The sequence below is a fragment of the Chlorocebus sabaeus genome, chromosome 27 (genome assembly GCF_047675955.1).
Source record: "Chlorocebus sabaeus isolate Y175 chromosome 27, mChlSab1.0.hap1, whole genome shotgun sequence".
Taxonomy (NCBI): Eukaryota; Metazoa; Chordata; class Mammalia; order Primates; family Cercopithecidae; genus Chlorocebus; species Chlorocebus sabaeus.
The window spans coordinates 41194258-41219355 of NC_132930.1; the positions used below are offsets into that span (position 1 = coordinate 41194258).

General features: G+C 43.7%; 1 protein-coding gene across 2 annotated transcripts; it reads right to left on the minus strand.

The window, feature by feature from the left end:
* On the minus strand, window positions 1–25082 carry LYAR (Ly1 antibody reactive). 2 transcript variants are annotated; one of them, XM_008017916.3, is made up of 10 exons: window positions 24937–25082; window positions 21712–21765; window positions 18830–19002; window positions 16992–17106; window positions 14830–14937; window positions 14635–14718; window positions 7489–7891; window positions 6671–6757; window positions 2952–3037; window positions 1–2444 (listed from the first exon to the last, which is right to left on the minus strand). In XM_008017916.3, the coding sequence occupies exons 3-10, from the start codon at window positions 18949–18951 to the stop codon at window positions 2310–2312; spliced, it is 1140 nt and encodes a 379-aa protein (XP_008016107.1). In that variant the 5' UTR covers window positions 18952–19002; window positions 21712–21765; window positions 24937–25082; the 3' UTR covers window positions 1–2309. The 2 variants fall into 2 exon arrangements, with proteins under 2 accessions (XP_008016107.1, XP_008016108.1); XM_008017917.3 differs by lacking the exon at window positions 21712–21765 and having other exon boundaries at window positions 24937–25071.
* Window positions 25083–25098: the final 16 nt, after the last annotated feature.

Consider the following 25098-nt stretch of genomic DNA (forward strand, 5'->3'; position numbering starts at 1 on the left):
TGCAGTGCTAAGGACACCTTTTAATTGCATCACATTTGCCAAACTTTGCCTTAAATGGATCACAGTAACTGACAGTTTTGACTGAAAAATAAAGATCACTGATATGGTTTGGCTGTGTCCTCACCCAAATCTCATCTTGAATTGTAGCTCCCACAATTCCCATGTGTTGTGGGAGGAACCCGGTGGGAGGTAACTGAATCATGGGTGTGGGTCTTTCCTGTGCTGTTCTTGTGATAGTGAATAGGTCTCATGAGACCTGATGGTTTTATAAAGGAGAGTTTCCCTGCCCAAATTCTCTCCTGTCCCTTGTCTGCCGCCATGGAAGACATGCCTTTTGCCTTCTGTGGTGATTGTGAGGCCTCCCCAGCTACGTGGAACTGTGAGTCCATTAAACTTCTTTTTCTTTATAAATTACCCCATCTCAGATATCTTTATCAGCAGAGTGAAAACAAACTAATACAATCACAAACCGAAATACCACGGTGCTTGTAGAGCATCATGCGACTCTCATGGGGTGGCCCTGCCTCTCCCCTGTGCCCGGGTGATAACTGCAGAGCACACCTCCCTCTGCTCCCCGGAGTGCTGGCATAGGAAGATTTCTGAACTGGACTGGGCGGGGGGCGGTCACAGCTCTGTTCTGCTTTTGTCCCTAATTAGGTATGTGGTCTGGGTTGTTTCACTATCTCAGTTTTCTTTTGCTTTGTAGAATGTCTAAAGCTTCTCATGGCCCCAAAATTGTTACTGGTGACAGTAAGAGTAGTGACAGCACCCACTGAGAGGATCTACTGTGTTTAAGGAAACATGCTGTGTCCTTTACATGAAGTAGTTCATTCACTCACAACCTTTACTATCCCCATTGTCCAGCTGAGAAAAGTGAGGTTCAGAGGTTAGCCAACAAGGGACAGAGTCAGGACCTGACTCTGGGCCTGATTCTGAAGCCTGCGTCCTACTCATTCTGACAGTGCCACTCAATTCCATCACTACACTTATACATGGCACATACCCTAATAAGCACTGAACTCAAGATGCCGCCTGGCTTGGCTGGCAAGTCCCAGAGAGAAGCTGCTCCATGGGCTTCTGGACACTCAGAGGCTCAGACAGGGCCTCTGTCCTCCCTCTCACTCCTGACCCTTTAAACCACTTGTTCCATGTCCCAGACTTGCTTTTGTGGGGAATTGATGAGATATTTACGAAACTGGCTAAGGACTGATCCGTACCAGAGCACCAGCTTTTAAGGGTCTTGTGGGCAAAACCTACTGAACCATCCAAGAGGTGGCAAAAAGGCTGTCCTACAGCACGATCAACCAGGACTTCAAACACTGTTTCTGAAAACATTCAGTCCAATTAAAGTGCTGGAGCAGCCACACAGCTGCACAACAGACTCAGTCTCCGATGAGCTATTTCCCTGTGCCTGTCGCTTCCAGTCACAGGCCACGCCCCTGAATCCAGTCACTGACAAACTCGTCTCTTTGGCTGACGGTAGATGGGGCCAGTGCGGATGGGTGAACCTGTTACAGAGAAGCCTCCTCTACAGCACCGCTCTTCTGGCTACAGAAGGATCAACACATACAAAAGATTCTTGTCATGATCATTCCCGCAGGTCACATATACATTCTAACAACACAAAAAACAAACGCACAAAACATCTCTAATTAAAAACGTGTAGAAATAGCTGGGCACAGTGGCTCGTGCCTGTAATCCCAGAACTTTGGGTGGCTGACGCGGGTGGATCACTTGAGGTCAGTCTGGGACTAGCCTGGCCAACATGGTGAAACACTGGCTCTACTAAAAATATAAAAATTAGCCAGGTGTGGTGGCGGGTGCCTGTAATCCCAGCTACTCAGGAGGCTGAGGCAGGAGAACTGCTTGAACCTGGGAGGTGGAGTTTGCAGTGTGCTGAGACTGTGCCACTGTACTCTAGGCTGGGCGACAGAGACCCTTTCTCAAACAACAACAACAACAACAACAACAACAAAGTGTAGAAACGATGTGGTTAAAATGAATACTTTTTAGTCTGATCAAAAGAGGAATTACTTTTTTACTTGTTGCTGTACTACACTGAAAAAAATTTTTCACACAAAATTATTTTGTCAAGTTCAGTAATTTTTGCCACAACAAATTTAGAAGTTTGGACAAGAATATATTTTACTTTTCTCATAAAAGTTATACCAAAAATACATTTTTTCTTAACTTAAAAATATAGCTTCAAAAAGCAAAATTTGAGTTGTTAGAATTCATTAGACATTTTATAAACAGCAGTGAAAGGAAGAAGACAGAAGAATGGATTCAATTTTTAAATACAGAAATGTTCATTTCACAAGCTTGACTTTGTCCTTTAATAACTTAAAGGTAGGGTTCTTGCTGATTTTCTTGTTAAAAATGACCAGGAGTTCCTCTTCGGATCTGTGATGCTCATCTGTCACTGTGTAGTACTGAGCTAAAACCTTCACAAAGAAACACATCAAATGAGTGTATTTCACCTGGAAATTTATCTTAAAATGTTCTGTCTTTAACCCAGAAATAGGACAACAGTAAAAAGTAAAAGAAACCCAGGAGTAAGTTACTCAGGTGTGCTCCACTTGTGAAAACCCAGGTGGCAGCCACGTGTGGGGGCTGGGCTATGTGTGAGTCACCCTGAGATACAAAGTAAAATAAAGGAGAAGAAACCATTGCTCTGGAACAGGTGAAAGAGAGCAAATACCTAGAACAATAATTTCCAAACAATAAAAATTAAATAAATGGAGCCTCTCTTCAAAGTCTTATAAACAAGCCCAAAATCTAGAAACCACCCTGGCTGAGGCTGTGTGAGGGGCTTTGGAGCAGCTTGAAAATCACTGAGACACACACAGATTTTCAGTGTTTTAGGTGAAAAAAGAACAAGCAAACAATTGCACATTTAGAAATCAGTTCTCCCCACCTGTTAGACACGTGGGTTTGTTCATATGCCATACCTTTTTCCTTAGCTTTTTTATTGTTATTTCATTGTCTGGGGCCTGTTTCAGAATTGCTTTAATCGTTCCCTTCCAGTTGAATTTACCTACAATATAAATAATAATATTTAAGACAAATGTTTTATTTTACTACGAGAAGGGTAAAGAAACAACTTCTGCAACACCTATTTGCTTCTCAGGAAATGAGTTAACCCCGTCATGAACCGGACTCCACAGCTCCATGCATCTGTTCAATTCCAGTGCCCTAGAAGCACTCACTACCCTTCACAGGCCTGGCTCTTAGAGTGAGCAGGCGCCCACGTGCCATCACTATGACAAACTCCTAGAGCTGATTTAATGAACTCAACACAGATTTCCTAAGAATCCACTAAGATCATGGGGCTGTCCCTGCACAGTAGGGAGGACAAAGATGAGCAAAAGCAGCCTGACCTGGAATGAGAGAGAGGACAATCACAAACTATTAAAGAGGGACTAAAAGTACTCATCGAGGGGACTTTTGCTTCCGGGAAGATGGAGTGGACATACTTTCCCCATTCCTCCTACCCGCTACAACTGAGAACCCTGAAACTATACACACAAGAAACATAAGAAGACTCTGAAAGACAGAGACCAGCCGGGACCTTGGGGCCTGCAGAGCAACATGAGGTGAGCTTCTTGCCGCCTGTACCCCAGATCTGGAGCTCAAGAAGCCAGCAACCTGAACACCAATAGCCACAGACAAAACAGTTCCAACAGAAGCTCGTGCTCTTGGCAAAGAACCAGGAAAGCGCAGCCTAGCAAGACAGAAAACTTTTGTACAATAACCACCCTACCACAGCCTCACATCACAGAAAAAACAGTGGCTCCACCCCCACCTGCACCAGCAAAAGCCGAGTGGGGAGCCTGAGCTCTCTACCTTTGCCAGGCTGTAATGAGGGATGGTGTCACAGAAGGCCAAGCAGGAATTCAGGGTTCTCAACCATACAGGCCAGTCCTGAGGCTGCCCCTGCTGTGATGTCAGTGGAGCCTGCACCAGGAGCCCTGCCTGGCAGGAGCAAGAAGTGGCCGTCCTCAGGTGCTGATGGAGGCTGAGTGGGGAGCCTGGACTTCCGCCCCCACCTGACAGCAACAAGGCCGTGCCCCTCTACAACCACCAAAGTCGTGTGAGAGAAAGCCAGGTAAAATTGAAAGCATAAACAGGATCTCACACCTTACAAAAACAACTAACTCAAAATGAATCATGGACTTCAATATAAAATGTAAGACTAGGAGGCATTTAACATAGACCTGAAATTTGCTGAGAGGATGTATCTTAAGTGTTCTCAACACACACACACACACACACACACACACACACACAGGTAAACTATGTGAGGTGATAAATGTGCTAATTAGCTTGATTGTAGTGACTATTTCACAATGTACATGTATAATAAAACATTAAGTTGAGCTGGGCATGGTGGCTCATGCTTGTAAACCAGGCACTTTGGGAGGCTGAGGCGGAAGGATTGCTTGAGCCCAGGAGTTCAAGAGCAGCCTGGGCAACACTGCAAGACCTCCATCCTCACAAAAATTTAAAAATTCGCTGGGTGTGGTGGTGTGTACCTGTAGTCCTAACTACTCAGGAAGATTGCTTGAGGTCAGGAAGTTGAGGCTGCAGTGAGCCATGATCACACCAATGCTCTCCACCCTGGGCAACAGTGAGACCCTGTCTCAAAAAATAAAATAAAACACAGTAACACATTAAGTTGTACACCTGAAATACATAAAATGTTGATTTGTAAAAAAAAAAAAAAAAAAGTTACTCAATAAGGTAATTTAGAAAACAAAAAAATTTTTAGGCTCTAGGGCTAGGTAAAGAGTTGTTAACACAATCCATAAGATAAATTGATAAACTAAACTTTATCAAAATAAAAACCATTTGCCCTAAAAAAGACTCTGTTATGATGAAAAAACAAGCAACAGACTGAAAAAAATTCACAAACCATATGTCCCACAAAGGAGTAATAATATTTAGAATAAAAAACTCAAATCTCAACAGTAAAAAAAAAAAAAAAACCAAAAACATCTCACAAAAACAACCACCACCAAAAAACCCCCAAACAACTCAAATTCACTTCAGAAAAACTGACTTAGTTCACACAGAAACCTGCACATCAATATTTACTGCAACTTTATTCATTAATAACCAGAAATTAGAAATCTCCCAGGTGTCCCTCAACAGGTGAATGATGAAACAAAGTGTGACACATGCATAGCATGGGATACTTCTCACCAATAACATGAATATTATCAGTTCAGCAACCTGGGTGAATCTTCAGAGAAAAATGCTGAGTGAAGAGTCAATCTCAAAAGGTTACATACTGTATGATTCCATTCATAGAACATTCTGAGATTACAGAAATGAAGAACAGATGAGTGATTGCCAGAGGCTAAGGAGGGGATGGGGGTGAGAGGGAAGCGGCCATGGGCTGCAAGAGGGCAGCAGGAGGCAGCCTTGTGCGATGGCAATGGAAATGGAAGTGGATCAATGTCAACATCCCGGCTGAGATGCTGTACTACAGTTGTGTAAAGTGTTATCCTGGGTGGCAACAAGGTAAAGGGTACACGGATACATAAGGACGCCTGAGTCTCCATTATTTCTTACAACTGCATGTGAGTCTACAAGGATCTCAAAACAAAAAATGTAACAACCACCACCACCACCACCAAAAAAACCGTTCCAGTTGTCCCCCTTGATCTGCAGGGATCAGAGTTCCCAGACCCGGTATCTGAAATCACGATGGTACTGAACCCTATATATACTGTCTTTTCCTCAATATTCATGCATATCTATGACAATTCTCCACTTATAAATTAGGCTCAGTAAAAGATTAACAATAACTAATGATAAAATACAACAATTTTACAATACACTATAATAAAAGTTATATGAATGTGGTCTCTCTCTCTTTCTAAACACCTTATTGTACTATCCTCACCCTTCTTGTGGTGAAGAAGGCACAGAGCAGGACAGCAAGAGATCTCGCCATGCTGTTCAGAACAGCAAGCAATGGAAAACTTATCAATTGTTTATTTCTGGAATTTTCCATATCACAGATATGGGGGCACTACTGTTTACAAAGTTGAGAAGGGGGTTTTAAGCTAAGGGATCTAACCCAACGCTGGCAGTCACTGAACTCTGCTAAAGACCCCAGAAACAGGCCCAGAGATGGGCAGGGGCACAGCTGAGGGGACTTCTAAAAGTCAGGGACTGAGGGTCCAGTGAAAGGCAGGGACAAGAGAGTTGGGGAGGAGCGAAAGGGAACGGTCTCAGAAAGCTATATTAGGTTTATTTAAATTCCCAAGATAACATACATTTCCAAACTAGATTGCTTTACTTTTCTCCTTAAACACAGCGGGTGAGAGGCACTGTAAGACTGACTCATACACCCTAGAGAACTGATTTTACTTTCAAATTCTTATACATGCCTCTAGAGGGTAAGACCTTATCAGAAGTTCCCGGGTTACACCTTCCTCCCCGAGAAGGGGGCATCTATCGGCCTCTCTCCCAACCTACAGGGGACCGTGCATTTCTTTTCTCTCTCTCTTTCTTTTTGAAAGTAGTATGCCCATGGCTCACTACAGCCTCAAACTCCTGAGCTTAAGTGACCCTCCTGCCCCTGCCTTTCAAGTAGCTGGGACTATCAGCGAGAGCCGCTGTGCACAGCTGTGCTCTTCGAATGACAGCAGTGATATACCTTTTGCAGGAGCCTCATGGTCTTCTGGTTCTCCGCCCTCAGGATGCTCTGGGAGCTTCATCTTTTTCTTCTTAGAATCTGTTTCAACTAAGTATTTGGAAAGGTTTTTTTTAAAGAAGATTTTGCATTTATGCTAGCAGCTACCATTTAATGAGACCTTATGCGAGCTAGGCACGCTCCACATTATCATCTCATTTCTTCTCCAGGCTGCCTAGCCAGCCCCAGTTTACAAAACGCCAGGAGGGTTTTATCCACCTCCATGCTGGAGATGGGACGAAGGGAGTTGAGAAGTGAGGTCATTTGCCTGGGCAGGGCCCAGCTCAGCTTGGCCACAAAGCTTATGCTCGTTTCCTTACTTGGTTCAAAACACAAAGTCTAGCTAGGCGCGGTAGCTCATGCCTGTAATCCCAGCACTTTGGGAGGCTGACAGGGGCGGATCACCAGAGGTCAGGAGTTCGAAACCAGCTAGACTAACATGGCGAAACCCCATCTCTACTAAAAATACAAAAATTAGCTGGGCCTGGTGACACACGCCTGTAATCCCAGCTACTCGGGAGGATGAAACAGAAGAATCGCTTGAACCTGGGAGGTGGAGGTTGCAGTGAGCCGAGATCGTGCCACTGCACTCCAGCCTGGGCAACAGAGCGAGACTCTGTCTCAAAACAAAAACAAAAACATTAAAACCACACGTACGTGCGTGTGCACGCACACACACACACACACACACACAAAACACTAGGTCTAACAGGATTAAATACCCCAAATTCACAGCTTTCCCGGTTTTCAGACGAATCCTAGAGCGTTAGCTAGCCACTTACCTTCTGAGTGCCTCCGCTTCCTCTTTCCTGCACCCACGTTTGCCTCTTCCTCACCAGCACTGTCCTTGCGCTGCTTCTTCTTCTTGCTCCTCTTCCCTGCAGAGCCGTTGGCCTCAGGGACTTCCTCCCCACCCGCCTCAAGGTCAGCCTCCTGTCCCTTTTTACGCTTCTTAGGCTTCTGATTCCTTGAGTTTTCCTGGTGGTTTTCTAATTTTAGTTCTTTCTTTTTTCTTTTCCTTTTCTTCTGCCGTTCTTCCTTTCTTTCTCTTTTATTCTTCTTCACCTCCCCTTGCTGTTCCACGGCATCTTTCACTTTGGAGGGTGGAACCTTGGTGGAGATTTCTGCACGTGGATTTGCCACTGGGTGGAGCGGCTGTTGATCCTGTTCCTTACTGACTGGTTCCTTATTATTAAGCAAAACCAAGAAACACATATTCATTTTAAATGTGTAAATAAAGTTGTCACATTATTGCCTGGGCTACTACATAAACTGTTCAAGAAAAATGGTTGATTTTATCCCTTACCGTTTTATAACTGTGACCCCCCCACCAGCAGCTAAAAGGTAGCAGTAAATATACAAAATGGGAAACCACCTCCCCCAGTCCCCACCCCTCTGTCTGCACGGAACAGACATTTTCATTCCATTGGAAAAGCAAAGAATCCTTATGTCGCTGAAGATAAGACCTTTCATTCCAGTTCACTATTCGCCTTTCAGATAAGAGTACTTAGGGGTGGTAGGAACCACTGGATGTATGTGTCTGCAGACCTGGGTTCAAGTTCCAGTTCTGTTAACTCCTAATCAGGGCAAGTTATTTATCTGTTCCAAACCTATTTCCTCATCTGTAAAATGAAAGGTAGTAATTCCTGCCTTACACATGGGCGGATGAAACGAGGGAAGATCCATCATGTGCTTGTTAGCATGGTGATGCCCAATAAACCAGCCCATTGTGTGTGAAGAGTTTTGTAAATTATCAGCATTGGAAAATGGTAGTTATTATCATCATTATTCAGATTGGAAAGTTACCATTAGAAGAATGGTCACCATTCTCACCATTCTTTTTTTTTTTTTTCCAGTGGAGACAGGGTCTTGCTCTGTTCTGTTGCCTAGGCTGAAATGCAGCGGCACAATCTCAGCTCACTGCAACCTCCGCCTCCCACGCTCAAGCAACACTCCTGCCTCAGCCTCCCAAGTAGCTGGGACCACAGGCACAAGCTACTATAACTGGAAAATTCTTGCATTTTCTGTAGAGACGGGGTCATGTATTCTTTACGTATAGAGGGGTCTCTCTCATGGTTACCACTGTTAAATGCATTACATCATCATCATTATTATTATTATTATTATTATTTTGAAACAGAGTCTCACTCTGGCACCCAGGCTGGAGTACAGTGGTGCAATAACAGCTCACTGCAACCTCCACCTCCCAGATTCAGGCGATTCTCCTGTCTCGGCCTCCTGAGTAGCTGGAATTACAGGCATGCGCCACCACACCTGGCTCATTTTTGGATTTTCAGTACAGACAGGGTTTCGCCATGTTGGCCAGGCTGGTCTTGAACTCCCAACCTCAGGTGATACACCCGCCTTGGCCTCCCAAAGTGGTGGGATTACAGGTATGAGCCACAGCACCCAGCCTTGCATTACCTTATTAAAATCAGCACATAGATCCTACTTTAAACAATGACATCAGCACAGTTCAGTCCCATCCCTTCCTGAACTCCCTGAGCCCCTTTCTCAAGAGATGACCTGGAGCAATTTATTGAACTGCTCCATGTTCCCTGATGCCTCTGGAGAGAAAGGGAGTGGCCAGTGGCAGCAGTCCACGGTTGCTTCCGGGTGTGAGAAACCACTGAGCTGACGCACCTGCAGGCGGGGTTCAAATTCCGTCCGTTAGTCCAGCCAAATGACAGGGTAAGTTACCTACAGTCTTCCTCCTTTGGGAGATTGTGGGTAGCAAGGAAGAACGATGTTGTCAAAACTGGACCCAATAAAAAAAAAAGACTAGATTTCACTAGAATGCAAGGACTCAGGACTTAGACTCAGACCTTAAGGCTCAGTCCTTGGCTACAGGAGCAGCATTAGAAAATGGATACTGGGAAGGCTGAGGCAGGAGAATCGCTTGAACCTGGAAGGCAGAGGTTGCAGTGAGCCGAGATCATGCCATTGCATTCCAGCTTGGGCAACAAGAGTGAAACTCCGTCTCAAAAAAGAAAAAAAAAAAAAAAAAGAAGAAAAAAAAGAAAAGAAAATGGATACTGTAGGCCTGTAGGCTGGGCGCAGTGGCTCATGCCTATAATCGCAGCACTTTGGGAGACCAAGGCAGGCAGATCGCCTGAGGTCAGGAATTCAAGACCAGACTGGCCAACATGGTGAAACCCCGTCTCTACTAAAAATACAAAAATCAGCTGGGCGTGGTGGCGAGCACCTGTAATCCCAGCTATTCAGAAGGCTGGGACAGGAGAATCGCTTGAATCTGGGAGGCAGAGGTTGCTGTGAGCAGAGATCACGCCACTGCACTCCAGCCTGGGTGACAGAGTGAGATTTCATCTCAAAAGAAAAGAAAAAAAGAAAATGGATACTGAACTAAGGAGTTCAAGTTTTCTCAGTAGCAGTGGTTTAACAACATCAAGTTGTCAAGGCTCATGGGGAAAAGGGCAGAGGATGATGTCAGAAATAGACTTAGGAAGAAGGGGACAAAGAAACTTCACATCTATCCTTCAATTTTGTTGGTATCTTCTAGTAAAATACTATCATTATTATTATTATTATTTGAGACTGAGTCTTGCTCTATCACCCAGGCTGGAGTGCAGTGGCACAATCTCGGCTCATTGCAACCTTCGCCTCCCAGGTTCAAATGATTCTCGTGCCTCAGCCTCCCGAGTAGCTGGGATTACAGGTGCACACCACCACGTCCAGCTAATTTTTGTATTTTATGGGGTTTCACCATGTTGGTCAGGCTGGTGTCGAACTCCTGACCTCAAGTGATCTCCCTGCCTTGGCCTCCCAAAGTACTGGAATTACAGGCATGAGCCACTGCACCTGGCCATAAAAAAGAGAAGGAGGGAGGGAGGCACACATTTTCCCATCTGGCGGCTGCTCAATAAATAGGTAAAACTATTCTTCCCCATCTCCTTTCTACTTCATTACACACTCTTCTCAAACGTGGTCTCCTCTGTGATGCCCTCCCTGACTCTTTCCTAACCGAGCACCTCCTTCAGTCCTGGCCTCCCAGTGGCTCTGGCTTCTTCCCAGTGCTGATCAGGACCTGACATTACACCATGGACCCGTAGGTGGCTGTCTATCTCCCCCACTAGAACATAGCTCCAAGCAGCCAGGACCTTGGCCTAATGACGGTTGCATCCACAGTGATCAGGTGAACTGTGGTATAGGACAGATGGGGTCCTATCTGTGATGGGGTATAGGACAGAAAAACATCCGACCTGACATCTGGCAGAGTTACAGGAGGATAAACATCCAAAGTATGGAGGACAAAGTATGGAGGACAAGGCCTCAGGACCCTCTGCTCTGCACTACAAACACGGGGTACGCTGGGAGGGTCACAGTGCAAAGGCAGAGGTGAGGGATGACAGGCTGCGTTTCGCTGAGCTCAGGGTCTACCACGGGCTATTTACTCCTTATTTTATTTAATGCTTAGTATGTTCATACTTCAAAAGCGAAACTGGAAAAAACTTTTTAAAACCCTGCAGTTGAAGCAATTTCAAATCTTTGATTCTTAGTTAAAACAGAAATAACCCTAAAAAATAGATGCCACCAAGATAAGGATGCCCTCTCTCACCACTCCTATTCAACGTAGTGTTGGAAGTTCTGGCCAGGGCATTCAGGCAAGATAAAGAAATAAAGGGTATTCAATTAGGAAATGAGGAAGTAAAATTGTCCCTGTTTGCCAATGACATGATTGTATATTTAGAAAACCCCATCGTCTCAGCCCAAAATCTCCCTAAGCTGATAATCAACTTCAGCAAAGTCTCAGGATACAAAATCAACATGCAAAAATCACAAGCATTCCTATACACCAGTAACAGACAGATAGCCAAATCATGAGTGAACTCCCATTCACAATTGCTACAAAGAGAATAATATATCTAGGAATCCAACTTATAAGGGATGTGAAGGACCTCTTCAAGGAGAACTACAAACCACTGCTCAACAAAATAAAAGAGGACACAAACAAATAGAACATTCCACACTCATGGATAGGAAGAATCAATATTGTGAAAATGACCATACTGCCCAAGGTAATTTATAGATTCAGTGCCATCCCCATCAAGCTACCAATGACTTTCTTCACAGAATTGGAAAAAACTACTTCAAAGTTCATATGGAACCAAAAAAGACCCACATTACCAAGACAATCCTAAGTAAAAAGAACAAAGTGGGAGGCATCACGCTACCTGACTTCAAACTATCCTACAAGGCTACAGTAACCAAAACAGCATGGTACTGGTACCAAAACAGATATATAGGCCAATGGAACAGAACAGAGGCCTCAGAAGTAACACCACACATTTACACCATCTGATCTTTGACAAACTTGACAAAAACAAGAAATGGGGAAAGGATTCCCTATTTAATAAATGGTGCTGGGAAACGGCTAGCCATATATAGAAAGCTGAAACTGGATCCCTTCCTTATACCTTATATAAAACTTAATTCAAGATGGATTAAATGTTAGACCAAAAACCATACAAACCCTAGAAGAAAACCTAGGCAATACCATTCAGACATAGGCATGGGCAAAGACTTTATGTCTAAAACATCAAAAGCAATGGCAACAAAAGCCAAAATAGACAAATGGGATCTAATTAAACTAAAGAGCTTCTACAGGGCAAAAGAAACTACCATCAGAGTGAACAGGCAACCTACAGAATGGGAGAAAATTTTTGCAATCTACCCATCCGACAAAGGGCTAATATCCAGAATCTACAAAGAACTCAGATTTACAAGAAAAAAACAACCCCATCAAAAAGTGGGCAAAGGATATGAACAGACACTTCTCAAAAGAAGACATTTATGCAGCCAACAGACACAGGAAAAAATGCTCATCATCACTGGTCATCAGAGAAATGCAAATCAAAACCACAATGAGATACTATCTCATGCCAGTTAGAATGTTGATCATTAAAATGTCAGGAAACAGCAGATGCTGGAGAGGATGTGGAGAAACAGGAACACTTTTACACTGTTGGTGGGAGTGTAAACTAGTTCAATCATTGTGGAAGATAGTGTGGCATTTCCTCAAGGATCTAGAACTAGAATTATCATTTGATCTAGTGATCCTATTACTGGGTATATACCCAAAGAATTATAAATCATGCGCTATAAAGACAGAAGCACACATATGTTTATTGTGGCACTACTCACAATAGCAAAGACTTGGAACCAACCCAAATGTCCATCAATGATAGACTGGATTAAGAAAATGTGATTAAGAAAATGTGGCACATACACACCATGGAATACTATGCAGCCATAAAAAAGGATGAGTTCATGTCCTTTGCAGGGACATGGATGAAGCTGGAAACCATCATTCTCAGCAAAATATCACAAGGACAGAAAATCAAACATTGCATCTTCTTATTCATTGGTGGGAAGTGAACAATGAGATCACTTGGACACAGGGCAGAGAATATCACACACTGGGGCCTGTCAGGGGGTGGGGGACTGGGGGAGGGATAACATTAGGAGAAATAACTAATGGAAATGATGAGTTGATGGGTGCAGCGAGCCAACATGGCACATGTATACCTATGTATCAAACCTGCATGTTGTGCACATGTACCCTAGAACTTAAAGTATAATAATAAAAAAAAAAAAGGTGCCACATGAAGGGCAATGTAATGATCAGTTATACAGGTCCAAAGACTCAATCTGTATATTCTGAAAGAGACAAATGGTAGGTACACTACCAAGATAAATTTTCATTTTGATGCCCACTTGCTGCCAAAAGTATTCTTTCTACATAAAGTGAATCAACTCCTGATAATTTAACAAGAGTGAAGACCAGTGGGGTTCTGACCCCACTATTTTTTGAAACGGATATTTACACAAAAATAAACAACGTAATCAACAATGTGGCTAAAGGATACCAAACCAAGATTTTCTACATATATAGTCCACATTTAGGGTCTCTATTAAACCATTTTGACTAACAGGTGGCTGATTTAATTACTCCAAGGGAACTCTCCTTCTAACAGAAGGAAGGCGCTGCATGCAGACTGCTCTTCTACCTTAACTGTAACCTTCAGAGGCTGCTGTGACCCCTCACCGCTTATCCAGAGGAACACCGAGTCACTATGTCCTCACCCTGTTTTATTTTCCTTCATGTACTACCACCTGGCATACTTTAGATTTTTTTGTTCAGGGCCTGGCACAGATCAGGTACTCAGTTAAGTATTAAATAAATGAATGAATATTACTATTTAGATTTTTTTTAGATACAGAAAATGAGGCTCAGAGGCTAAATAATCTGTCTAAGATCAAACATCAGGCAAACTGCACAGCAGGGATTTGAACCAGGTCTGTCAGAAATCCAAAGCTCCTGTTCTTTCCCATGTATCTATCTCCCTGCCTGATTACTAAGCAAATCATTACATGCTGGCTGGAACCAGTATCAAACACTGGGATGAAACACCTTGCTCTTCACAACAAGGAAGTCTCTGCAGTGCATTCAGTTTCTTCCTTTCCATAAATGAAGGCACCAAGAGGCTCTCTAAAAAAGGAGGCTGGGCCAGACGCAGTGGTTCATGCCTGTAAGTCCAGCACTTTGGAAGGCCAAGGCAGGCAGGTCACCTGAGGTCAGGAGTTCAAGACTAGCCTGGTCAACACGGTGAAACTCTGTCTCTGCTAAAAAAAATACAAAAAATTAGCGAGGCATGATGGCTCGTGCCTATTAGTCCCAGCTACTTGGGAGGCTGAGACCCGAGAATTGCTTGAACCTGGAAGGCGGAGGTTGCAGTGAGCCATGATCGTGCCACTGCACTGCAGCCTGGGCAACAGAGTGAGGCTCTGTCTCAAAAAAATAAAAATAAAAAAGAAGGCTGTCTTGACTTCCAAAAATAAGAAACTCTCATTTCATTATTACTAATCATTTTTGTCACAGTGCAAATCTAAAATCAGATCTGACTTACACTGTTGGAAGCTTCAGAAAAGATATTCCACACCTGGTCCAGAATGGATTCATTATGAACTTTTAAGCTGTTCTTCATCCAATTCTGTAAGAAACAAAAAGAAAAAGAACTATTGATCCCACTGGGACAGGTGCAGACAAGCTCAGTCACTGATGGGCCACACAGCCCCCTCCATCCAAGAAAGTCAATTCATACCTGAAATTTCGCCTTTTTCCTGGGAACGTTGTCAAAAGCACTAATTTGCTCTAAAAGTTCTCTCACTTTGGGGCTGACGTTGGGTCTCTTTATTAATTCACTAATTTTCTACAAAAAAGGAAGAAAAAAGAAAAATAATAAACAACCAACATGAGTTTCATGAAAGTCAACTGAAAAAGTCCTTGCCATGGCTAAAGCGTTCACGTTGTAAGCCCAGATTCTGTATTCATGTCTATGCTTAAAAATAGATAGATTAACTTCTATTAACATAGCACTGGAGTCCTAGCCAGAGCAGTTAGGCAAGAAAACAAAATAAAAGGCATCCTAATTGCAAAGGATGAAGTAAAATTATCTCTGTTCACAGATGATGTGGTCTTATATGTCAAAAGTCCTAAAGAGTCAACACAAAAATTGTTAGCACTAATAAACAAATCCAGCAAAGTTGCAGGATACAAAATCCACATTCAAAAATCAAGCTGCATTTTATCTAAGAAGAAGAAACAACCAGAAAGAAAAATTAAGAAAACAATTCCATTTGCAACAGCATCAAAAAGAAAAATCAGGAATAAACTTAGCCGAAGAGGCAAAAGACTTGTTTACTGAAAACCAAAAAACATTACTGAAAGAAATGAAAGCAGACACAAATAAATGAAAACATTCTGTACTCATGAACTGGAAGACTTAAAGCTGTTAAGATGTTAATACTACCCAAGCAATCTATAGATTCAATACAATTCCTATCAAAATCCAATGTGCGTATATATATGTTTGCAGAAACAGAAAAATCCATCCTAAAACTCACGTGGAATCTCAAGGGACACCAAACAGCCAAAACAATCTCGAAAAGACAAATAAAAATGCAGACCTCATATTTTCTGATTTCAAAACTTATTACAAAGCTGTAAAAAGTTTCTGTAGTTTGCTGACCCCTGCTTCAGAGGATTTCATTGAGTGTGACAACAGCAGAGATGGAACTCACAGACCCATGCATCTCAACCTTAGGGCCTAGGAATGTCATCTGGTTTTTAGAGAATTACAGAGAGTGCCCAAAAGTGTGGCTGCTGGTCACCAGCGCAAACAGGATTTCATTAGCTTCTCAACCTGCTCTTGTAAGTCCTTTGTGAACAGAAAGGTCCCCCTAGTAGTATGCTAATTCAGGAAGCTAGTTAATGTCTGAAAAACTCCTGTTTCAACTCTATTATCAAATGGAGTGATTATTTTTTATTGGTTTTTAGAAAAACACAGAATTTTCACATAGATGACATCTGTCTTTTCATTCTCCCCCCTTCCTTTCTGAATCCTTCCTCTTGCTACCTATTCTGTAAATGATCAGTAGCATTCTGAGAGTTATACTTCCAGAGTGAATTAGGGAGGAGTCAATGCTTCTGTCATTTCTATTGTGCATGTTTTCATACTATTTTAAAGTAGAAAATTCTCTACATTGATGAAAGTATCTTTATTTTGCCAAATTCTAATGACTGGCAGACATGACAGAGTAACAGAACATGGCTTCAGTTATAAAAGCTGCATTATCACTAGAAGCAGGAAGAGATTAGAAGGGTTCCATTCAGTTTTACAGCCAAGGGAAAGCTAATGAAAATTCTAAAACATTTTTTCAAGAAATTAACAAAACACGTGGTTTAAAGGTATAATGTACCACAACTGTTTTAACAGCTAGAAGAATAAAGAACTCTTTTTCTTCCTTTTTTTTTTTTTTTTTTTTGAGACAGAGTCTCACTCTGTCCCTCAGGCTGGAGTGCAGCAGTGCAATCTCAGCTCACCACAATCTCTACCTCCTGGGTTCAAGCGATTCTCCTGCCTCAGCCTACCGAGTAGCTGGGATTACAGGTGTCTGCCACCATGCCTGACTAATTTTTTGTACTTTTAGTAGAGATGGGGTTTCACCATGTTGGCTAGGCTGGTCTCGAACTGCTGACCTTGTGACTCGCCTGCCTTGACCTCCCAAAGTGCTGGGATTACAGGCGTGAGCCACCGCGCCCGGCCAAAGAACTCTTTTCCAAGAGGTTTTAGTTCGACCTGTCTATCCTAGGACATGAGGTTTCCAGGGCTTGTCTGCAGGGATGACACATTTAGTCTCTTGGGCTTCCAAAGAAAGCGGAAGCTGTCAAAGGAAGCTACTCAATGAGTTAGAAAGACATTACCTGAATCCACGCCTGCTGTTTAATGTCGCCTTTGTGGGTTTTACCTTCATAGCCTTTGCCACCATACTTCTGATCTTCGCTTATGCATTTCACGTGGTTTTTATAGTCGTCACCCCTTTAAAGTGATCAAAGGTTCTGCCATTAGACTGATAACCAAGTTGGAGGTGTTAATACCAGCATGCTGCCACTACCTTCTGTAGCCTACACTGGGTATTTTCACACGCATCTACCACACAAGCACCCCATCGATTTCACTTATTATGTTTACAACCTCCTGGTCAGAACCACATCCCCCTGCCTCCAAAGTCTTCAATATACAACCCATCGCGAAACTTTTCCCCCATTTTTATAAACACCTTATGCTAAATTGATAGGCAGTGTTTTTTTTTTTTTTTTAGTCATAAGTGTATATATACTGAATAAACAAGAAAATAGTTGTATGCAATAGGGTCGTTTTCTTAAATTACAAAAATCTCAATGACTTCCTGGTGATAGAATGGACAAGCAATAATTAGTTGTAGAATAAATCAAAAACAGATACAAAATGGCAGCATGAGGTTACCAACAGTTCTGGATACCTTAGGGTCCTGGGAAAAAAGAAAACTCAATTTGCTCTCATATAATCTTTGTAAAGCTCCATGGGGTTCTTTAGGGAAATGCTGGGGACAAGGTCCAGGGTAAAGTCCCCTAACGAAAACTCACATTTAACCTACTTTATGTATCAAGCTTCCTCCTAGGATTAGGTCTGAACAGAGGTTGGCAGTTTCCAAAAAATCACTGCTCTGGAATGAATTAAAACAGAGTTTTAGCCAGTACCATCTAAATGCCTCAGAGGACACTAGGGCAGATGCAGGCGAAGCTAGCTTCTCGCTTGGACCTTCTGAGGCTGAAGGGGAATCAACATGAAATTCAGGAGGGCAGCCCTCTGCAAATGACCCACCTGAAGAAATAGTGTCTAAGGCAGGATCTGTCCTGTCCCTCCCGGCTAACTCCTCACATTCACAGAGGCTTCCTCAATGGAAGTGTCTCCTGACACTAGGGGGCCAGGAAGAGCCTCACTTCCACCAGCACCTCTGATTTTCCAGGGAGGACATAGTTTCCTCTGCTACCAGTCATCTCCCCGACCGTGAGCTCGTAAATTCACCTTCTGGTTCGTAAGTCCATCTCTTCACTGTGACGGGCACACGATACCCGAGGCCTAACGGAACTGGCTCTAAAACCCTGGAGCCATCTTCCATGCAGTTGGTTCCCTGGGTCTGGTAACAGTGGCAATGCAATAGCAACCAGTGTCACCAACTAAGTGAATGCTCTCATCATCATAATTCCCCTTCCCCTAGTCTTCTCTTTAACATTTTCTCAAAAAGCAAATTGTTTAGTAAAGCACATTTTCCCCCCTGGAGATGGAGTCTTGCTCTGTTACCTGGGCTGGAGTGCAGTGGGGAAATCTCAGCTCACCGCAACCTCTGCCTCCTGGGTTCAAGCGATTCTCCCGCCTCAACCTCCCGAGTAGCTGGGATTACAGGCACACACTACCACGCCTGGCTAATTTTTGTATTTTTAATAGAGATGGGGTTTCACCATGTTGGCCACGCTGGTCTTGAACTCCTGACCTCATGATCCGCCTACCTTGGCCTCCCAAAGTGCTGGCATTACAGGCGTGAGCCACTGCACCCAGCCTAGTAAAGCACATTTTAAAGCATCACACCGGTTATAATCAATGGACCATACCAGTTTTTAGTCTTAATTTTGTTCCTCACATTTGCCACTATTTTTCCAAGCTTTATGGGGCCAACACTTCCAAAACTGATCTGGATTTACATGAATTCTGTGCAGCTTACCAGAAATCTTTACCGCAGTCAATGCAAGAAAGGCATTCACAGTTTCTGCAGACAGACACATGCTTTTCCACTTGTATTTTCTTCACTGATTCACCACATGCATTGCATGTAAAAAATACCATTTTGAGGTAAATGGCTAAATATTCTATCTGAGACAGGTTTTAAGTCTTGTCCTAAGGAACAAAAGATAATATCATTATAAACTGAAACTTCTCATTTCATAAACGGCTCATGCAGCTAACTTTTCAACCATAATTTCACATGAAAATAACAGAGTCAAAGTTGATTAGCAATCTACATAAAATTCCACCATTCATATAAGTAAAACTGACATTAACAATGACAATGGCTGACATTTATTGTGTTCTTACCATGTGCCAGGCACTATTCTGGAGGCTTTACTTGTATTCACTTATTCAATCCCCACAGTAACCCTTTGAGGGAAGGACTATTATTGTTCAGAATTTATATGAGGTAATTGAGACACAGAGATTACACAACTTGCCCAAGGATGCACAGTTAACAGAACCAGGATTTAAACATGGCAGATTGGCTCTCGAGATGAAGAGTTTTGAGGGTGTTAAATCTTACTTTCCGTAATACCTTAAACTCTCTGTATATGAAACTTATAGAACGCATTGCAATTTAGGTGTACACTACAAACTATTTCAGGTCCTCAAATATACTAAGAACACAGCAAGAGGAAAACTGAGTGAAGTTTAGAAAGTGAAGACGAGGCAATTCTGTGGGCACAGTTTCTATGGCACGAAAAGCATTCATATCAATATTACTATATATTCACAAAGGTTAAAATGAGGACATGTGCCTCAGCTGTAATGGACAGGGGCCTCCTTCATGTGGCAGCTTGTTGGACAAGTCAGAAATAAATGGAACCATGTCCGGGTGTCACAACTGCTGGGTGCTGAATTACCGGAGTTCACGAACCCAGGTGTCCTGAGTACTGCCCCAATAAGAAATATGTCTGCACACGTACATAAACATCATTTTAAAATTTCACAGAAATGCTACTGTGCTGAAGAAAACACAAATTCATCTAAGAGTGTTAGAGAAGTCACAGTAATTTTCCACACTTACATAATGTTTTAATCACTAGATTTTAAAACAGCATTTTTGTTTTACATTATAAGTTTTACAGCAAAAATAATGAGAACTGTTTAACTCAGAGCTTTCTTTCTTATTATGAAAATAAAGGTGAGGGTCAAGTAAACTGATGCAATTTACTTCAGGGTAGGACTTCATCCAACAAGCTTACAGTACAAATGATCTACCCTTGGTTTGCAGAGAATTCCCATGCATGAAATCACTGTTGCTCCTCCACCAGCACGTTCTGGATCACCGCTGGTAAGGCCACACCCAAGCAACGACCAGGGTTATTCATGTCCATTCAGCCTTGAATGGAAATGTACGTCCTGGCTGCATCTCCAGGGTTTACAAAGGCCTAGCTGGTCTCTTGTGGAGGCCTCTTGCCCCGTGGGACACTATCAAACACCAGCTCAGCTTCTATGCTACATACAAACCACAGACCCCTGACTCTGGGGTCCCAGGCCCCACTCCTCAGCTCACTATCAGTGTATGTTAGTAAGCGGACAGCATGTGGTCAGCTACAACCTAGCACCAAATCCTCAGGAAAGAAAACATGACTCCTCTGGATGTGCTGCAGCAACTGTCAGCTTCTTATCTGGTTACTGTAAAGATGTGTGCTACTGTCAAGCTCCTGGGAGCTGGAATCACGTTTCCCACCACCCAGCTTACCATTCTAAAACAAGCAGAGGGATGATCAACATGTCAGGCAACAAGAGCAGCTATCCTGCCTGAGAAGGGAGAACAAAGGCTGGAACAAGAGCCAACATCACATTCTCAAAGAGTGTGGGGTGCACTTTGGTGGAAGAGCAGGAATAACTTATTACTCACCAAGAAATAGATTGTCATCACAGGCACAAGGTGAAAGCAGCTGTGATATGCCAAATTATCTGCTGAAAAACTTTCAAGCACTTTCCTAATAAGATACAACAATGAAAAACAGTCCCTGAAACTTAGATATGGCTTAGAGCTTGCCAACCTCTATTGCTGAGGACAATTCTATTTCTTGATGGAGTGGGAGATGGGAGGAAGAAAGGTTTCGACAAGGCTTAAGATTCAATTGAGAGAGTCCTGTCGCGGCAGGTCAGGAATTAAAGGCCTAGGAAGGAAGCTGGAAACAAAATATATGGACTGAAAGAAGCAGTGAAAGCAGTGATGTTGACAAAAAGATACTCCAGAGTAACTGTGCAAAACATTCTATCTCTCTGGAGATTGGCTACACACCACAGTGTGATTAAGTATCAATTCAGAAGATGATTAGAATCTGATTACATCTCCAGCTAAAAAATAACTGTCACATCATTTTCATTTGTCTTTACTTGTTTAAGGCAGAATAGGTGGATTGTACAGGAAGTCAGAACTCCGTCTCTTCCTACCTTCCTCTGGATTTTTACACTAGCCATGAAATGGGAACAGCTGTGTCCACTTGCTTGACTAATGATCCAATATCTGTAAGGAGCTCACCTCTCCCTTATTCAGAGCCTGGAGGACAGCCCAGCACCTTGATTACGCCTCAAACCCAACCTAGCCCCAGGTGGAAATACCTGTAAATTATGCCATAAACACTTGCTTGGGCTTCAAAGAAAAGCTCAAAACCATCAAAAGCTTCCGTCAGCCTAACTGCACAGCAGACAGGGTGTCCCAGGTCTTAGTGCAGGCTTAATATTCATAAGTGTAAATGCTACAAACTTACAAAAAGCCATCATGTGGAAATCCAGTCCCTCTAATGGAAAACAGCAAACATTTTGCCTAAAACAAAAAAGTAAATGATACAAACTTACAAAAAGCCGTCATGTGGAAATTCAGTCCCTCTAATGGAAGACAGCAAACATTGCCTAAAACAAAAAAGTAAAATGGTATTACTCAAATTCCACAAGACTAGATAAGCATGAAGGAAATTTAATTAAACTTTTAAATAATGTTTTGGCAAGTTTGGAACATTTATGCTTCTGAAATTATGAAAGCTTAAAACTGCATTAAGACTTTGAGGACACCCAGTTGGCCGGGCTCTCAGGTGACAGATTTCAACATTTAGCCCTAAGTGTAAAAAGATGGCAGTTTTTTTTTTTTTCTTTTATGGGGCTGGATCTAAATAGAGTCCTCTTTTCCTTCCCTGGCTCCCCAACTCCCTCTGCCCAATGTCCAGTCCCAGTGCAGCCAGAGAGATTCTACATGCTTTCCTTCTGGCCATACGGGCATGTTAAAAGAGAAAGGCAAGCAGAAGGCAGTGTTCTTGGACTGGTTGAGAGCATACTTCCGTTCTTGCCCAGTCACTTTAACTCAATTCGGCAGACATTTCCTGAACGCTGACGCCATACTATCCACCCAGATACACCTGGGCCCTCACGCACATCCTCTGCGTGTGCTTCTGGCTGCGTCTTCGTCTGTCTGTATGGTCAGTTTACTGAGCTCTCATCACATGCCATACACATGAAAAAGATGATGGGGTCTGCACCATAGAACACATGATCCTTAGCTCTCTACGAAGCCGTGTCCCATTTATGAACACGACTGCACCCAACACAACTAAGACTGCTTTGATCATACTACCTCCATCTGGAGAGAAAACCCAAGGCTCAGGAGGGTAAGTGAACTGCCCGAAGTCACAGTAAGTGGCAGAGGTAGCCTCAACGACCAGGCAACGAGCCCAGGCTCCCACCCTGCCTCCATCTTGACCTGCCAAGTCCTAGCCATTTGCTTGGTGGTTACTCAGCACCTAGGACCTTGAGGTCCTCATCCAAAGAGAAAAAAAATTAAAGTCTCTACAAGATGGCTTTCCATGTAAAAAAAAACATTAGAACCCTAAGTCTTAATTATAAAGCTGTGTGCAGTGGGCAAGGAGACCACCCATGTCACAGGAGAGGCTGTCAGGCGCTGGACAGCTAAACTAGCTGACTGGCAGCAGCCAGTGGTCAGTAAGGGGCTGGGAACTTGTTAGTCGTCGCTTAACAAGATGGTTGCCAGGTTTTGTTGGACACGGCCCTGGCTCAGGGGTAGAGGATCTGCGCTGGAGCCTACATCTGCTAATGCCAAAAAAGTCATTAAAAACTAAACGACTTCAAGGTTCCTTAACTTCCCAGAATCTGTTTATCTGTAAAATGGATCTAATACCTAACTGAAAGCGTTGGGTGGAAAGTTAAATAAGACATCAGATATGAAAGCTTCATCCCTGCCTAACTGTAGAAAGGTTTTTCTGTGACCTACTAATTTGCACATCAATGCTATTACACCCAGCCCCCTCCTAAACCCATGCTCCTTTAAATATGACCATCAACCCACCCATTTATCTTCATAAATTCACTCTAACCTTCTCTGGCTCCTCACCCCATGGGTGCCTACTCTACCACGTTCCCTGATAACATGCCCTTAGGTTTGGTTCTGAGATTGGAATTTTTTTTAACCTTCCTCCCTCTATATTTTTTTGTTACTTGTTATTTTTTTTTCTTTTTTTCTTTCTTTCTTTTTTTTTTTTTTTTTTTTTTTTGAGATGGAGTCTCGCTCTGTTGCCCAGGCTGGAGTACAGTGGCGCGATCTTGGCTCACTGTAAGCTCCGCTTCCCAGGTTCAAGCAATTCTCCGGCCTCAGCCTCCCCAGTAGCTGGGATTACAGGCACACGCCACCACGCCCGGCTAATTTTTGTATTTTTAGTAGAGACAGGGTTTCACCATGTTGACCAGGCTGGTCGTGAACTCCTGACCTCAGGTGATCCACCCTCCTCGGCCTCCCAAAGTGCTGGGATTACAGGCATGGGCCACCACGCTTGGCCCTGACTATTCTTAAAATATTCTTGCATGCACATACAGACACTGACCTACACATCATTACCACCACTACCACTGAAACAGCCCACCTGAGGGGCCTGGCTGGCAACCCCAGGACATCCCTCACTGAACACTGTGACCCTGAGCATGCCACTGCCCCTTTAAACTTCAGGTTCTCTCATCTGTGAAACAAGAAGTCAGGCCAACTTGACAAGACTCAAGCCCCTTCCACGGGTAGCATTCTGAGAAACCATGGGTATGGTGCAAGAGAAGGACAGACAAATATACTCTGTCCACCATCCTGCCTGTACCTTTGTGTGTGGGGCTGACAAGGCTTACAATGGGTAACATTCACAAGGAGAATCTCTCCCTTGTTCCTTGCAAAAGCCCTGGGAAGTAGGTGCACCTGTCTCCACTAAACAGATGAGCAAACTGAGGCACAGAAGCCATGTCTCTCCGCCTCCCACCCCACCCACTACATCACCAGCACTGTTTCAAACACCATCCCTTCACTCGGGAAACTGCCATGTGTCAGGCACTATGCTAGGCCCTGGGAGCCTGGGGCACAGTGTGAAGAAGTCCCAAGTGGCCCCCCTCTGCTAGAAATCAGGGTTGCAAATACACACCCCACCTCATTCCCCTCCCTCTCTCCTCAGAGGCAGGTGCTGCAGAGAATCCTAACATTTATGGAGCACCCAAGCCCTTTCATAGGAGGTCAACGCATTTCTACGCATGTAATCCTCATCACAGTCCTCCGAGTTAGGTTCTGTATGTTATGACAGATGAGGAAACTGAGGCGCAAAGAGGTTAAAAAACTTACACCAGGTCATCCCACATCCAGGTAGTGGCAACCCAGATTCACACGCAGCAGTTATTCTGGTCCTAAGTACGTGCTCTGGACCGCTACATCCTAAGACCTCCTCCTTAGGGAGTGGACGCGGCCAAGGCTAGAGAAGAGCCCTGTCCCCAACATGCAGCAAGCCTGAAGCCCAGTCGGGCGGTGACCAACCGTCCTGATTTGGCCAGGCCTGAAGGGGTTCCCAGGACGCGGGACTTTAAGTTTTAAAACTAAAACGAGTTGGTCACCCTAAGTCCAGGACTCCTGCCACTTCCCCAGAGCAGGAGGGAGATCTGAATGGAAATCCTTCCTCCATGCGTAACCCAGAGGGGCTGACGGTGTCCCTCCCCTACTCACTCTCTGAGCCCCAGCCTTCTAGGTCGGACCTCTGGGCCACCGCCCCTTACCTCTCAGGCAGCGCCCGCCAACGGTTTCAACCGGCCGCGGGGAGCACGTGGACTCGCCGCCGCCGGCCCAGCGCCGCAGCTACCTAACTCTTTGGATTCGCGGTGCAGAATTGACTGCTGAGCCACCCAGCGCGCCTGCGCACCGCGGCCACACAACTTCCC

What these genes read in the sequence shown, in the direction of transcription:
- LYAR (XM_008017916.3), bottom strand. Translation starts at nt 18,951, where the DNA reads ATGGTATTTTTTACATGCAATGCATGTGGTGAATCAGTGAAGAAAATA. An exon ending in AACAGCAGGCGTGGATTCAG is followed by an intron (nt 14,938 to 16,991) that starts GTAATGTCTTTC and finishes CCTTTTTTGTAG; the next exon opens with AAAATTAGTGAATTAATAAA. An exon ending in GGAAAAAGGCGAAATTTCAG is followed by an intron (nt 14,719 to 14,829) that starts GTATGAATTGAC and finishes TGTTTCTTACAG; the next exon opens with AATTGGATGAAGAACAGCTT.